The sequence below is a fragment of the Cricetulus griseus genome, assembly GCF_003668045.3.
Source record: "Cricetulus griseus strain 17A/GY chromosome 1 unlocalized genomic scaffold, alternate assembly CriGri-PICRH-1.0 chr1_0, whole genome shotgun sequence".
Classification (NCBI taxonomy): Eukaryota; Metazoa; Chordata; class Mammalia; order Rodentia; family Cricetidae; genus Cricetulus; species Cricetulus griseus.
The window spans coordinates 146,871,144-146,887,250 of record NW_023276806.1 but is presented as its reverse complement, the minus strand read 5'-3'; the positions used below and the strand labels follow the sequence as shown (position 1 = coordinate 146,887,250).

Here is a 16,107-nt window from a genome sequence, read left to right as displayed (position 1 = left end):
CTTTAACTAAAAAGAAGAACTGTTGGGAACTTAAAGAGTGTTGGAGTTTCTGTTAGCATTTCATGGATGGAGACAGTGATGTAATGAGTCCTCAGCCAAGGAAAGGTGGGCCCTGTGAATTTGTTCTGTCAAATGGGAAGTTTGGGGTGCCCCTGACCTGGGCATAGTACCTCTTTGAGATGACCAAACAGCAAACCTGATTTATTGGCCATTTGCTTGCCTATGAATCTAAAGTCATTTGATAACCCTTGTGGATTTTATACGGAGTCCTACGGTTAGAAATGTTAGAAAGATATAATGGGAATTTGATTGTAGTGATTTTCACTGGGATTTTTTTCAACTCTCTTCCCCAAAACATCAGTGAATTTAAACTTGCATAGCTTGGAGTGTTCTTCTAATTATCCTATATCAATAAAAATTCAGGAGTCAAATAACAAGGCAAGAATCTGAAGGTTCAGAGAAGCAGAGAAACCACAAGTCCTCACCTACTTACTCAGTTCCTTCCTCCAGATCCCTCTCCGCCCCGCCTCACTACTTCCTGTCCTATCTGTCTACAGTCCTCCAAAACCTCTGTGGTTAATTTTGGTCAGTTAATGGCTAACTCTGCCCTCTGACTCCAAGCAAGCTTTATTTTTCAGAACATGATCCAAATATCACACAACAATCTCTCAAAGATGTAATTTTCCTGAATGTTTACTCCTTTTGGGAAAATATCCCTGAGAAAGAAGGTCTGTTGACTATCTTAAGTCAGTATAAATCCAAAAGATCTACATCTTTCAGTCTTTTTGAAGCTTTGCAGAAGTGGGGGCTGAAGAGACGGCTTCATAGTTAAGAGCTCTGCCAGAGGATCTGGGTTTTCAGCACCCACATCATGGCTCATAGCCATCTGCTCTTCCAGTTCCAGGGGATCAAGTACCCGCTTCCGGTGTCTATCAGCACCAAGCACACATACATGCAGGCAAAATATCTGTATACATAAGGTAAAATAGTATGATTTAAAAGTCTCATAAAAAGTTTCTAGGATGGCAAACATTTGAAGGGATCATCAAACTTGGTAGGAGTTTGGGTCTATCTGGCTTTAAACTTGACCTCACAGTGTAGTGACTGCCACTGTACGAGTGTCATTCTGGACATAGATGTCTGCCGTCTGTAGAGCACCTGGGTTGATATTTACTTACTTACCCTTCTCTAATAGTAGCCCCGACTAAGCAACAGTGCCTGGAGTTAAAAGGCTCAGGAGGCTGTTTTTTTTTTTTTCTAAATATGTATTGAAAACAGATTTTGTTTGACTATTACCTGAAGATGTATTGAATCACTTCCGTGTTCATTAGGATAGCATACCTGGCAGATTGATCGTCTAATTTCCATCTCTCATAGTCCCTTCTCTTCTCTTCCCTTGATGCAGTATGGCTTTGTGGTGGATGAGACCATAATAAATATTTCCTGAATATTTGTGGCAGATACAGTGTGAAGAGAGATGATTGTCCTGATGTTCTTTTTCAGTGAAAGGGGTTGGAAAAGCCACTGCTTTGTGTCTGGACTTTCACTCTTTGTTTCTTATAGAACACACTCCTTCCCCCTCTTCTGGAAAGAAGCAGGTGCCTCCTTCCAGTGGCTGTTTGATGCTTGGGAGGGGGTGGAGTTTTCACTATTTCTCCAACTTCTGGCTCCTCCTTCCCCTTTGCCCTTGGAGGACTTAAGATGCTTTGGTTTCTCATGCATTTCTCTAAACCAGTGATACATGGTTTCTCCATTTTTAGTTGGCCATGAATCCACTCCCCTTTCCCTGTTCTGCTAAGTTAGCCATTCATCTGCTCCTTGTGTGCTTTTACATTACACTGCAGTCTCATTCCGTTGTCTACAGGTTTATGTCATAATGTTCTGTGTTCTAAGATTTCTTCATCTGGTTATAGTCGTGGTTATTATTAAAACCATTTTCTGAACCATAACTTCAGGCTCCATGCAGAGGTTGCTTTGCTGTTTTGTCGTCATTGGCCGACAGTGCCAGTGTACAGTGATTTGAGAGAAGGGTGCACACTTTAGGCTCTTAGTATAGCAAGTAGCATTTCACAAATGGTTTTCATAATGACAGTTCCATCTAAATACCATTAAACCTGTAGTTATGGGAAATGACTCCTGGTGTTGAAGAGGCAGAAGCTGAAGGAGCTGCCTAAGGTTTATGGTGGCAGAATGTGGCTCCAACACACCTGTTCTTGATGGAGGAGATTTGGGGCTTTGTTTGCTGAAAGCTGTTCTCAGAATCACTGTTATCAGACTGTACTGTGCTATCACTGGGGGCCTTCTCAGTGTATAAAGAAATGCTGTAGTTGGAAACTAATAGCTTTGCTTCTATATGAAGTAATGTTACCACTGGTATAATATATGCTGTTACCAAGATCTGTGTTAACTTGCGGAAGAGTTTTGGACTGGACGCACCCTATTTGCTTTTCCTAACAACCAAAATCCAAAACCAACAACAAAAAACTGGCAAGATGACAGTGTAGGGCAAAGAGGGTTTACTGTCAGAGATGGCTACAGAAGAGCTTGACTGTTAAAACCAGAGTGAAATTTGAATTGAGCCAACGGTGAATGGAATGGAGATTGTTCTTGAATAAAGTGTGAGACTTCAGGCATTTATATATATAAGTTACAATAGCCTTGACACAGCTCTAGCAGCATTTATGTGGTGTGCCTGTGTGTGTGCATGTGTGTGTATGTGCATATGTGGGTGGAGGCCAGAGAGGAACTGCAACTCCTCAGGCACAGTCCACCTTGTCTCTGGAGGCAGGGTCTGCCACTGGACTTGGAGTTTGCTTACTAGGGTAGGCTGGCCAGCAGCAAGCCCAGGGACCCTCCTTTCTCCACCATTCCAGTTTGGGGGTTACAAGTAGTGAGGCCTGTCACACCTGACTCTTCTACATGAGTTCTGGGGAACCTCATCTTTGCATGGCAAGCACTTTACCAGCTGAGTTACCTCCCCACTCCCAACAGACTTTTGCTCATAATATGAGACAAATTATTTCACATTTCATTTGGTTTTGTTCTATTCCCTGTGGCATTTCCATTTGTGCCATAGCCACATGTTCCCACTTTACCACCACTGGTGGCCCAGACATATTTTCACAATGTCCTAGGATGCATTGTATCGAAAGACCCCCCAGAGGCTCAGGCCCTCAGGATTTCTGCCCAGGACAGAGATGACCTCAATCACCAGGCGGAGTCTATTGCAAACAGCACGAGGCTTTATTGTAGTTGTTTAATGAGCTAACCCCATGTTTGCTTGGGCCTTTCATCCATCCACCATGGCTGGGGAAAGATGCTGAGAAGCCATGAGATAGAGATCTTATAGGGCAGCATAAGGGGAGTGTCTAGGGGTACACACAGGCTCAGGATTGGTGCCTCCAGGCTTGGAGGACTTGCCGTGTTGATTGGCCAACTGACTGTTATGGCCCATAGGCCCTCCCAGGGTGGTTGCTATGCTCTGCGCGTCATTGCTGTACACTTGTCTGTAAAATACACCCAGAGCGGTGAAGAATAGCACCACCAGCTAACTTCTGATTGGTTCCTTGCCACGAGGCAGGCATCTGACCTCCTAGTGACCAAGGCAAGGTCAGGCAAGCACGTGTTAGGCTGTTATCGCTGCCGAAATTGGGAGCTGGTTCCTTCAATATACTGACGGTGATGCAGTCTATTCATCAGTCTATTGCAGTTGTTGCTCTGGTTCTTTATGTAGGTCATTCTTAATGGAAATTGAACCTGGACTCCACGAATGCCATGCGATTGCTCTCTGCTTTACCACTGAGTTCTCTTTATCCATAGCCACCAAGAAATTGCAGAACACCTTTGAGATACCACCTTACTCTGGTAAGAATGGCTACCATCAAGAAATCTTGCCTGTTGTCAAGAAATGAGACAACAAATGCTGGCAAAGGTGTGGGGAAACAGGAACCCGGATTCACTCCTGGTGGGAGTGCAAAGTAATGTGGCCATTATGGAGACCAGTTTGGGGGTACCTCAAGAAATTAAAAGGAGAAAAACCGTGAGAGTTAGGTATACACTGCTGACTATACACATACCCAAAGGAGTCCATAGCCTACCACAGAAACACTTGCACATCAATGTTCATTTCTGCCCTGTTTACAATACCAAAGGAATTGGAACCAGCACAGATGTCCATCAGCAGATGAGTAGATAAATATGATATGTAGACACACACACACACACACACACACACACACACACACACACACACACACCACACACACAAAATTGGCCTTTAAAAGACATCGCCCTTAGAATATAAAAGTATCTGATTTTTTTTTTAAATAACTACCATGAGTTGATATCTAAATTTGCTTAGTACAAAAAAAGAAAAAAGAAATAGAAAAGCCTATGAATTACTGCACCTTTGTGCCAGGATTGAGAACTTCTCTTTTATTTCAGAACCATTGGTCCTAGGGCAAGTGGACTTGGTGGTTTATAATCTAAGGGCACTTTAAGTTTCATTTTGAGACCACACACATTTTCTTTTGTTTTTAACATTATTTCTTATTTTAAAGTGAAAATATTTTTACTAACAAAATAAAGACAGCAGTAAGCATATCTTTGTACATAACCTTCTGCCCTCCTTCTGTCTCTCTCCCCTCCTCTGCTGTCTTTAACCTTAAGTCATAGGATATATATATATTTTTCTTTTTAACTCTTTGAAGAAAGACATTATTTAACTACTGGTTATTTGATAAAGGCAACAGGAAAGCAAGTGAGCTATGAAGACATGCAATGTGTTACCCAGTGTCCCACTTAAATCTCCCATTGAGTGGTTTTAAATGGAAAACACCAGTTCTGAACACTGAGGAAAGGTATGTAAATGAATGCTTCATGGTTGCCATTGTTAGGCATATAATTTGATCTGAACGGTGTGATGCCAAAGGCATGTTATTATCATTCTTTAAAAGGCTTTGCAAAGAATGCTGTGCCAGACTATTTTCCACTAAATGTTAAAACTGGGACAAATTAGCTTAACTTTCTGAAGACATTTTTTAAATCTTTTTTTTTATTGTAAAAGTCTTATTTTGTCCCTTCGACGTGACGTCAGCAACTGTGGGTCCTCTTAAGACAAACTAAAACCCTATGATAATGGGAGTTTGGCAGTTTAGACAAATCTTAAATTTCAGTTACAAAGAGGAAAAACCACATAATAAGCGTGTTTGCATCAAAGGAATGTTTTCCTTCTAAATGACTGTTGTGTTCTAATGTCTGGCTTGACACGTGAGTAGATGAGTAGTACTGTTGTCCTCGAATTAGCTTCAAACTGAATTCAGTGTGTGAGAAGGAAGGACCAACCATTATCTGCTGACACTGCTGCTCAGTCCAGGGCCAGCCAGTATTTTCCCATGGTCGAATGTGGGCCCTGCTTTCTTTTTACTATGTCAAATAATGCTTTCCTCTGACGGTTGAGGACCACAGGATGGCACCCATCGCTATCCCATACTTCGTCTGCTCCCTCTTTTGCCTCTGTAGACTTGACTCACAAATGTAAATAAACCCCAAGCTGAGCATACACAGGATGGTTTCAGGATGTCTAGGGTTTAGAAGTAGATATTTCATATAAATTCTGGTTTTAGACAGCTTTTTGTTGGGGAGACACATGTTTAGAAATCAGCCTGCTCAAACAGCGGAACTATCTGGTTTCAAACCATATTCTAGGGCAGGGTTCTACCCCTTGTATCAAAACCCTAAAAAAATTCCAAAATTTTTAGTGGACTCCCAGCAGTATGTTCTGTGAACAGTTCTTTCAAACGGCATTGTTGTGATCATTTGGGTGTGTGTATTTGATTCAGAAGGTGTTCTTACTCTAGTAAGCTGTGGCATGGAGCCAAGAAGCAATCAAGGTTTATATTACACCTTAAACTTCTGTGTATTTTCATAGCCCTTTTTTGAATTGTGTTTTGTGTCAACCTACAGAGTACCAACCCAAAACATGTAAGCATGAAGTATCGTACTGTAAAAGGATGAATATCTGTCCTCTTCACTCCTTCTGCCTCTCTCCTCACACTGGTAATTATTGAACAAGTGCTGGTTGCAGATCAATTTGCAATGCCCTTCACGTAGTTACCAACATTAGTCTCAAATGAAGAACTACTCTTATTTAGCATAGTTAACCCTAATGTAGAAATAACTTCACATCACGGTGGGCTCTGTCTGCATGGCTTATGACAAACAATGTTTCATGTTCTAGGCCTGGGCTCAAGTCAGAGTAGCTATTGTATGTTGTTATAGGCTAACGTTTGTACCCCCAGATTTGTATGTCATAAGTACTGAGAGAAGGGGTTGAGGGTGAAGAGAATATGAATCCCAGAGATGCACAACATTCAATGACAAGACTGTGCCAGCTGCAGGGAGACCTCTGCAAGCCAAGGGAGAGAGGCCGCAGGAGAATTCACACCTTCCCGCACTTTCATCTTGGACTTGCAGCCTCCAGAACTGCAAGAAAATGAATGTCTGTGGTTTACCTCATACCTGTGGTATTTTGTTTTGGCGGTACTGAAAAACTTTCACATGTTCTGTTGGTAAGGCAGTCTCATTAAAAATTTCTACATCCCCAATACCTCAGTTTTAAACTGTTGGTTCCTAAACTGCCATCTAACTTGCTGATTTGTAGCCCAGGCTGGCCCTGAACTCGTGTGCCTCCTGCTTTTGCTTCTACGGTGCGGGGATTATAGGTGTAGGAAGCCATGCCTTGCTTATTATGCTGTTTTTGGTTCTTGATTTCCGTATTATATATAGGTTTTTGAGAATGACAGCAGATTTCAAAAGGCATGCATTTTTCTTAGATCGCTTCCTTTATTAAGCAGCTGTGTATTGAAGGTTTAAGTGATGGTTGTCTTTTACCTTAGTTACACTTTTCTTCACGTTCTACATAATGGCATATTATATAAAACGCCTGCTGTGTTTGCGACTTCGCCAAAGTTGGGAACAGGCCTAGTGTCATAAAGCAGTAAACACAGTCTAGAAGTTAAGTGCCGGTTTCAGCCAGGTTACTCTGCATTTAAGTCACAGTCCCATTGCTTATTAGTGACGTGACTTAGGCCTGTCCTGCAGCTCCCTCCAAGTCTGTACAGAGGATAATCAGGGCCTCCACACGGGGCTGTGTGATTGAGAGTTACGCCCTGAAAACCCCTGCCAACACCATGCTGCATCTAGGTGATATACCTACAGTTCGTTTTTTTCTTCTTCCTGTACGTTAGCTATTTTGAATTATGTTTCTATAAGGCATTTCTTCTTCTAATTATCAGTTAACGCTTCCAGAGACTCATTGATTGTATAGTTCTCAACCCTCATCAGATGCCTGTTAATATAGAGATTCAGAACCTGCCAAAGCATGGAGGATAAGAGACTGGGGAAGGGGTGCTTAGCTCTGAATGGGACACCTGCATCTTACCTTTCCATACAAGGTTTAGGGGTCATGGAGGAAGAGCTTGCAGCCACAGCTACCGTCAGTTCATATGTGCACTGCCCCATCCTGTCCAGAAAACTGATTTGCAGATGTCCTCTGCTGTGGGTGTGCTGTGCAAATGAGCGAGGGGGACCTTTCCTTGATGGGGACAGGGCAACTGTGAAATATTAATAGACTGTTTTACCTGTGACTTTCTTTCACTTAATTAACACTGCTGGTGTACCTTTGGGGCTGCCACCTCTATGCTAAGTACAGGTTTACATTCTAGGCCAGTTAAAACAGTGGTCTGTTTTAAACTAAGTGGGAGTACGCATTAGGACGAGTGACTGCTTCGATGAGGTCTGCTTGTTTTCAGATGACTGTGTGGAGGGACCTCAAGAGGAGGTTTAAACAGGAACGCTCCTGGGGAGTAAGGGGACAAACGCTGAGGAGCAACCGCTTAAACACCAAACCAAAGGACAGAGACTTGTGCTGTGCCAGCAGGGTCCCTTCCCTGTAACGATCTCTCCTGAGTAATACTTACCAAATGATGGTGTTCTCCAATAACTCTGCCCAAAGGAGTCAGAAGCCATTTGGTTTTGTTTCCAGAAGCATCCGTGTGGTGGCACAGTGATGGCTAAGCCCCCGTGGATTCTGTGCTGTCATTCCTTCTGCCCAAGTATGTATACAAATTATCCTGCAAGTGGGTTTTCCAAATATTTTTGAATCCTCAGCAAAACATATGGGCTTGGAGAAATGACAGCATGTGGCCCTTCACTGCTGGCCACTTAACCTTCCCTGTCCCCTACACGGGCAGCTCTTAGTATTTTCCCAGACGTTCCTACCCAAGCTGGCCAGACTGGACTTAAAGTGTGAGGGCTTCTGCAGCAAATTTTAAACTCCAGCTTCACTTAGGTCCTCTGATTGTATCCAGCCAACGTGGTGGAGTGTGGCACTGCAGTGATTCACTCTACTTCCACTTTGAGATGAGTGGCTGCTGGGAGTGCCCTTTCTGCTTGTCCGTGTTGTGTGTGAGATTGCCCAGGGTAACACTGACATAAGTTCAGAAGGCCTTTCTTTGTACAGAAGGGTCTTATCATATGCGCTGAAGCAGAAGGAAAGAACTAATAAGCAAACATTTTATATTAGAGTCATGTAAATTTTTTATGCTAAGATCTTAGGAAATACTAAATTAGGGAGCATCTGTTTATATTTACCAGGTTCCTGTTTTTTTAGGTGTTGCTGAGCAGAGTGTGAAGGACCCTAAATCAATCTTGAGTTGAAACATTAAATTGTTTGACAACATAAGGTTACAAACATGGAAGGGAAGGAGGGCTGTGGAGGGTGCAGACAGCTGAATTGGGCATATGGTTTGCTTTCTGCTCTTGATTTCAAGGACAGCCTAGGGAACACAGTGAGACCCTGTGTCAATGGGTAAAACTGTTGAAAAGGAAGACATTGAAAAATTGCAATCCAGTTTTGTGGTTGTGTGTGGACAGTACCTGTGTGAAATGTGTGGAGGGCAGAAGTCCATGTTGGGGTGTCTTCCTCTAATTTTCTACCTTATTTTTGAGACAGGCTTCAAGCTTTCTGGCTGAACCTAGAGTTCCTTGATTTTGGTTGGACTGTCAAGAAAGCCCTCAGGATCCTCCAGTCCCCCCTCCCATTATTGAAGTTGCACAGGTGTGCTTCCCCCCCCCCAACACCCAGATTTTATGTTAGTGCTGGGGGCCTGAACCCAGGCTCTCATGCTTGCTCAGCAAGTGCTGAATCCTTTGAGCCATTGCTCTTAGACTCTAGGTTTTACATTTTACATTCGAAACTATAGAACAAGTTTCCACCCAGTGAGTCAATATGAGGTACCTACCCTGTGAGGAACTGGACATTTGTGGATTGATTTAACAGAGAGGTAAAGTTGTGATTTCCAGTTGAAATGTATTGAACACAATTCTAATTGAAGCTGGTAATAGCATTGCTGTTACCATGCCTATGTGGACAAGAGTGTTCTTTGGTAGCTGTTACAGTCATCACGACAGTGTGACATTGATGAGTGCTGTGTGTCCGTCATGCTGGGTGTTCCTAGGTGTTCTTTTGTTTAGTCATGGCAAGTATTCGGGCTATCTGGCGCTGTTTCCATTTAAGAGATGAGGAAAACCGAGGCACCAAGTGATTAAGTGTCCAAGATACTAGAACGTTCAAGACTAACTGTTAGGGTCTAGATTTCATCTGTGGACTTAACCAAAGAAAGGCTGTGTGTACCTGACTGTTTAAAGATGTTAACGTTGAGAGGTAAATGCATTTTTAGGGCCATTGCTTTCTTTGCTTGCTCCGAGCCTTGCTGCTTTGGGAGTGTAGCCTTGTCAAAGCCTGAAGTTGACTTTCCACTGTGCTAGCTTAAAAGCCAACAGAGATACATTTAAGTTGGACTGGCTCCTACATATTGCATTGTTGGTTAGCTACTTCTTGAGATGTCTCCTTCCTTATGCTAGTGCTTACAGTGTTTTCCTCTGTGCTTGTGTGATTCATGTTGAGGAATTTTTAGGTTGTAAATAAAATACCTAGGCATACTTCCCTCCCAACTGGAAAGCACGGAGACAAGGCTGCTTAGGTTGGAATGTTTGCTGTGGGCAGTAACAAACAGCATATGAAGTCCATAACACCGAGGAAAGGGTTTTCCCCTAAAACTAGTATTGTTCTAGAATCTTGACTACAGTTAGTGTTTTAGGAGGAGGAAGAAATGCCAGTGGGAACAGAGTCAGATGTTGCTGGGAAATGCCATTAACAAAAGTATGTTCAAATATAACTGCATAGTTAATGCCCTGCCTGTCAAGACTTGCTTCTGAGTAACCTGTCTGAACAGTGAAAAGATATGCAGTGACCTTCCTCCACATTCATTCCTAAAACGAGGCAGGCTGGCCTGATGGTGCATATCTGTGATACCAGTACTGGGGAGGCCGAATCAGGAGGCTTGCTAAAATTCAAGGCTAGTCTGGGCTATATAGCAAGACCCCCCCCTCAAAAAAAAGAAGTTAAATATTAAGTAAATAAGTTGATAATAAGCAAGCTTGCTAAAGATACATATACGAACCGTTTTTGGAGGAGACTAGCACTAACATTTCAGTTAGTAACAACTAATTAGAAATACCATAAGTCAGTACCACTGGGGTCTTAGCATCGTCTTCCTGTCTCAGGCCTTCAGGACTTGTTTGGAAATTCCTCCATGTTTCTCTTTCATTTGTTTTCATGCCTCTTCCAGGATTTATCCGGTTTCCTGTGTAGGTTCACCTTCTTCTGTTTCTGCATATCACAGACGTATGTTGTCATCACAGACAATGGAGAACTACCGTCAGAGTGCCCTGCTTTATGTGCCTCTATTGTCTAGGTTAATATGTCTGGATTCTTCTTGAGAGCTTTGTACGATGTGTTTCATCTTTCATATGTCCCTTGGGTCCCTCTCCTCACTTACCTTGTGTTCCACCAGTATTGCAAGTCCCCTACAACACTCCTCAGTCCCCCATTGCTAAACTTTACACTGAACATTGAGAGAGTAGGAGTGGTCTCTCTTACTGTGTCCCTCTCAGAGTTGCTCTCCTCAGTCTAGTGAACTTCCATCTGTGTTTGCTGTAAGTCTACCCATAGCCCACATGAACTTGGATTATCTTAGTTTGAATTCACTGCTAACCTGTATCACCACAACCCTCTTTTGTAGGTACTGATATGGTTCCCATTTAACAAGGTTACACCCTAATGAGTATTGCCCAGAATTTTCTCTAAGGAATTTATATGTTAGTTGAAAGATACCAAGGAATCCAAATGGGAAAAATCAGTTGGCTGGTGATGACCAAGGAAGATTTAGCAACGAACAGTAAAGAATGAACTGGCAGATGTTAGTAGATGCTGCTAACCCACAATGGTAAAAACGGTGACCTGTGCACATCAATGTAGAGAGACCAGTGAGCCAGAATAGATAGCTTTTTTTTTTTTCTTTTTCTTTTCTTCGAGACAGGCCCTCACTATGTAGCTCTGGCTGTACTAGAACTCACTGAGTAGACCAGGATGACCTTTTACTTACAGAGATCTGCCTGCCTCTAGCTCCCAAGTGCTGGGGTTAAAGCTATGTGCCACTGCAGCCTACTTGGTGATACTGTTTTGAATTGAGGGTAAAGAGATGAAGGAAGGTTGATCCCTTGGGGGAACTTGAAATATGCTAAGCTCTTGTGCTCACACAGCCTACCACCAGTGTCATAGCTTTGGATTGTTGATGACAAAACAGTTACTGGGGAAGAAAACGAATATATTCCAAGATCATTATATAATAATTTTATGAATGTGATAGCAAAAATTAGGAAACATGTGATTGATTAGATATTGAAGTTGGAAACCGTGGCATAAAACCACAGGAGAAAATGTCTGACAGTTACAGTGAAAAGGTAAACTAGGAAAAGATTCTTACCATATCATCATATGATACCCAGAGGCCTCCTATCTTTACATGATATAAAGAACCTCTTAGATGCCCATGACTAATGAAAATGGAGCGGATATTGGCTAAGAAAACGGAGACTTAGTAAGAGATTCCTAGAGCCAATAAAATTGTGACAAAAGTTCATCCTACTGACCGAGGCTCATAGAAACCATTATTTCCCTAAAGTGTTTAGAGAAAGGTAAAACAGTAGACGTAGTAGTCAACCATCATCACCATCATTATTGCTGTCATCATCGTTGTCATCATCATCATCATCATCCTTGTCAGACAACCTGTGAGATGCTGGGAATGGAAATGGGTGACACAGTTAAAGAGACATGGAACTTAGAGATACATTCAAAAATTGATAGGAAGGGCTATTTAGCTACACACAGAGACAAGAGTGGCCAAATTGTGTGTAGTCGCATACTGCTCTGCAGTGGCCAGGACCTGTGCTGCAAATGATAAGGCCATGCAAGCACCTCACCAAGCCTGCACATCGCCTGCTTAGAGAGAATCAGTGGGAAGCTTTGTACCACACGAACAGCAGTTTACCCGGAGGAAGAGTTTATATATTTTTTTTCTTGTCTCTGTTGTTAAAGAATTTTTATAATTCGGGTTGGTTGATTTAGTTATTAGGGGAAACGTCCTCTTGTTGTTTAAGAGTTACCCAACTCAAGTTTGTTATTTTTGTTAGAACATATGATAGAATATTCTTATGATAGAATATTGTTGTTTAGAGCTCTTGCTGGAGTTTTGTCCTGTGATCTGGTGTGAGGACCCTGACCACGATGAAGTACAAGTCACGAAATGGTGAGATTTCAGTGGTACAGAAGGTGGTTTAAAGTTGGAGAAGAGTGAGACTTTATTTGTATTCATTCTGTGAGTGATATACATGACGGCCCAGAAGAGGATCTCATGTAGGTCATTTCTGCCGTTCTCCACTGTAGTCCCTTAAGATGGTGTTCCTTGTTGACCTCAAAGCTAGGCTGGCAGCCAGCAAGCCCCAGCAATCCTCATGTCTCCAACCCCTCCCAATGCTGGGGTTACAGCTGCTCATGTGGCTAAAACTGACTTTGAACATGGGGCCTGGAGATTTGAACCCGAGTCCTCAAACTTGCGTAGTGCGAATTCTTGCCCACCAACATCCTTCCCACCCCAAGTTAAGATTTCTGTTTTTCAGATCTTTATCTCAAGTAGACAAAACAGCTTAAAGATTTTTAGAATATATGTAGAAGATAGATCTGGACTGGTTGCCAACTGGTTCTAGAGAGTTCCTAAATAATCACATAATCAATGCCTTCTGAGAGCTGCCTGAAGTGTGAGGTGTATCCTCCTGCGGTACAGGCGTGTGCGAAGGAATGGGTCAGGTAAAGGATGTACCGTGGGAAGAACATGCAGAGCTTTAATGGGGGAAATTTTATTTGGCTTCTTGGTTTGTCTCATCTTGGTGATTCATTATCAAGCATGTCCCGGATTCTTCACTTTAGTTTAATCTGCTAGCAGTGGGGGCAGTGTGCATTATTAAGGGAGTGGCAGAGGAAAGGGTGCTTGAGAGGTGTGGGGTCTCAGAAAATGGAAATAAATACGCATGAACCAAAGAGCATTCAGTGTTCTGAGAGTCCACGGCTCCCTGTCTCAACATTGGCTTTCTATCGGTACACACATTCTGACTTTGAGCTCCCGATGATACATCTTACACTCAGGGACTTTCGCTGTTTACGTCCTGGGGAATGAGCCTAGTCATTGCTAACAAAACAGATGGGATTACTCGTTCTTGGAACTAACTCTGTAGATCAGGCTGGCCTCGAACTCAGAGATCCGCCTGCCTCTGCCTCCCGAGTGCTGGAATTAAAGGTGTGCACCACCATGCCTCTTCCAAAATCTTTTACTCTTACTTCTTAGCCTCTTCTATGCATTGAAATGTTGGCATTGTTTCAGTGTACATTGCTGTTGTGCTGGAAAGGTACTTATTCCTCATGTTTATCAAAAAGTCTTCAGGAACTATAATAATAAATATTTTTAGCTTATAGTTAAAAAAAATCATATAAAAGGATGATAGTTGCTTCCTTCCTAACATTTGAGCCCTGTAATCTTCGGAGCTGGTTTGCTGCCCAGCACTTTCCCAAACATGGTAGAAGACACCACTGTCTTGAGTCTGATTTTACTCTTGAATGTTGTTGGTATTTTGTCACTAAACATGATGGGTTAGTATAAGAAGGATTTGGGGATTTCCCCCCTTAAACTCCTAAGAGAGTTTTTCCCATTAGGACTACAGAGCAATTTTGCACTGTGTATTGGATTTCTTTTGTTGATTGTGCTTTTTATTTGCCTAGAGTTTATATTTTTTTCTTAAACTCAAATTATCAATTTTGTTAACTAGCTGTAACACTTTTATTCTGTGTTCCTATTAATTTGGACTTAATTGCTATTCCGAGCGCGCGCGCGCGCGCGCGCGGCGCGGCGCACACACACCACACACACACACACACCACACACACACACAGAGAGAGAGAGAGAGAGAGAGAGAGAGAGAGAGAGAGAGAGAGAGAGCAGTTTTGGTCATGTATTGATGTTCCAAGACCTTTAACAACTTTCTGTCTAAACTCCTTGGGTTATTTATTGTCTGTGTTTCTTGGAGATCGGAGTATATTATATGCCTTTTCAGTCCTCGCCTCAAGAACTATGCGCTGAAATTTGTACCCTGCTTATAGGCTAACCTGTGGGTCCTAGCAGAAGTCAGTGGTCTCCTGACTTGGAGTCAAGGGCAGTAGACTTGCAACAGTAACAGTAGCACTGAGTCATAATTTTCCTCACCCAAGTTCTCACTGGCTGGCCCACTGAGCTGCAGATCAGTCATTCCTGTATAAGCACGCTGCTGCTCCCCAGAAGAGTCTAACCGCACTCTGCCTTCTCATTTGCCCTTCTGGTCTGTTGCCAGACTCCTTGTCATCTTGGTAGATGCCTTTCCAAGTTTCTTAAGGTCTACTTTGTCTTTGAATTGCCTTTGACAAGCTAGCAGCTCCTTCCTCTTCACCGAGTTCTCTCTGCATCTCTTCTTGGTTGGCACAGTGGCCTGTTCTGATCTTGTAGGTAGATCCTGGTGTCTTTTTGGGCAATGCCTATAGAGATGACTATTTGAATCTCATAGAGAACCTAAGGGGGTCAGTGTTTGGATTAGATGTGTGCTCTGAGGAGCTCATAGCCAGTGCTGTAATAGCACAATGGATAGGGATTTGTTTCCGTTTTGTTTCCTTGTGGCAGGTTTGGAGAGAGATAATTGCTGCTGTCGATTCAGCTCTTTAGTAACCCTCTAGTAAGCATCTTCAGTATGCCGTTCTCACCATCTGAAATTCCCCTTTGTCCAGATGTGTACTTCCAAATTATACCCATCCTTGAAATTACTATTTGTTCAGAGCCTTTCTTAACTTGAACGTGAAAATATTCTTTCTTTATAGCCCTACAGGCAGTGTGAAGGTAGAAAATGACCTTATCACTAATAAACACACACACACACACACACACACACACACACACACACACACACACACACGCCTTCCTTGCTGAACTATAAATTCCATGCTTATAGCTCTGCCCTCTGCAGAGTGCCTATTTAAGGCAGGCATAGTGGGCTACCATGTTGAATGAATGGCAGAGAATGAATGAGCACCATCTCTTTGAGAAACTTGTCATTAAAGTGTTGGGATTTAGCAGAGAATTTAATTTATAGGAATGGAGCGTATATATCGCTGAAAAGGAACAACTTTATTGTATAAACCTAATTTATGATTGCCTGCAGATTTTTTTTGTTTTGTTTTATTTGTTTGCTTGATTTTGGTTTGTTTGAGTTTCTCTGTGTAGTCCTGGCTGTCCTGCAACCCGCTCAGTAGAGCAGGCTGAGCTCAGAGATCCTCCTGCCTCTGCCTCCCTAGTCCTGGGATTAAAAGTGTGCACTGCCAACACCATCCTGCTTCATTCAGATTTTTTTTTTTTTAATGCTAGATGTTGTATTTTTAAATACTGTTAAAGCATTCTGTTATTGGGGCATGAAATGGAGACTGTTCTTTCTCTCAGTGCTTAGATGAGTACGAAGATGATGAAGCAGGACAGAAAGAGCGGAAGCGAGAAGACGCCATCACACAACAGAACACCATCCAGAATGAAGCTGCGAGCCTGTTGGATCCAGGCACTTCCTACCTGTCCCAGG

General features: G+C 42.6%; 1 protein-coding gene across 1 annotated transcript in view; it reads left to right on the top strand.

Annotated features, from left to right (window-relative positions):
- The window catches only part of Pawr (pro-apoptotic WT1 regulator), a 78,352-nt gene that overhangs the window by 31,091 nt on the left and 31,154 nt on the right, over window positions 1-16,107 (top strand). The window contains exon 3 of the mRNA XM_027392457.2: window positions 15,975-16,106. Coding sequence (XP_027248258.1) covers window positions 15,975-16,106 — 132 coding nt within the window. The remainder of the gene's footprint in view (window positions 1-15,974; window position 16,107) is intronic.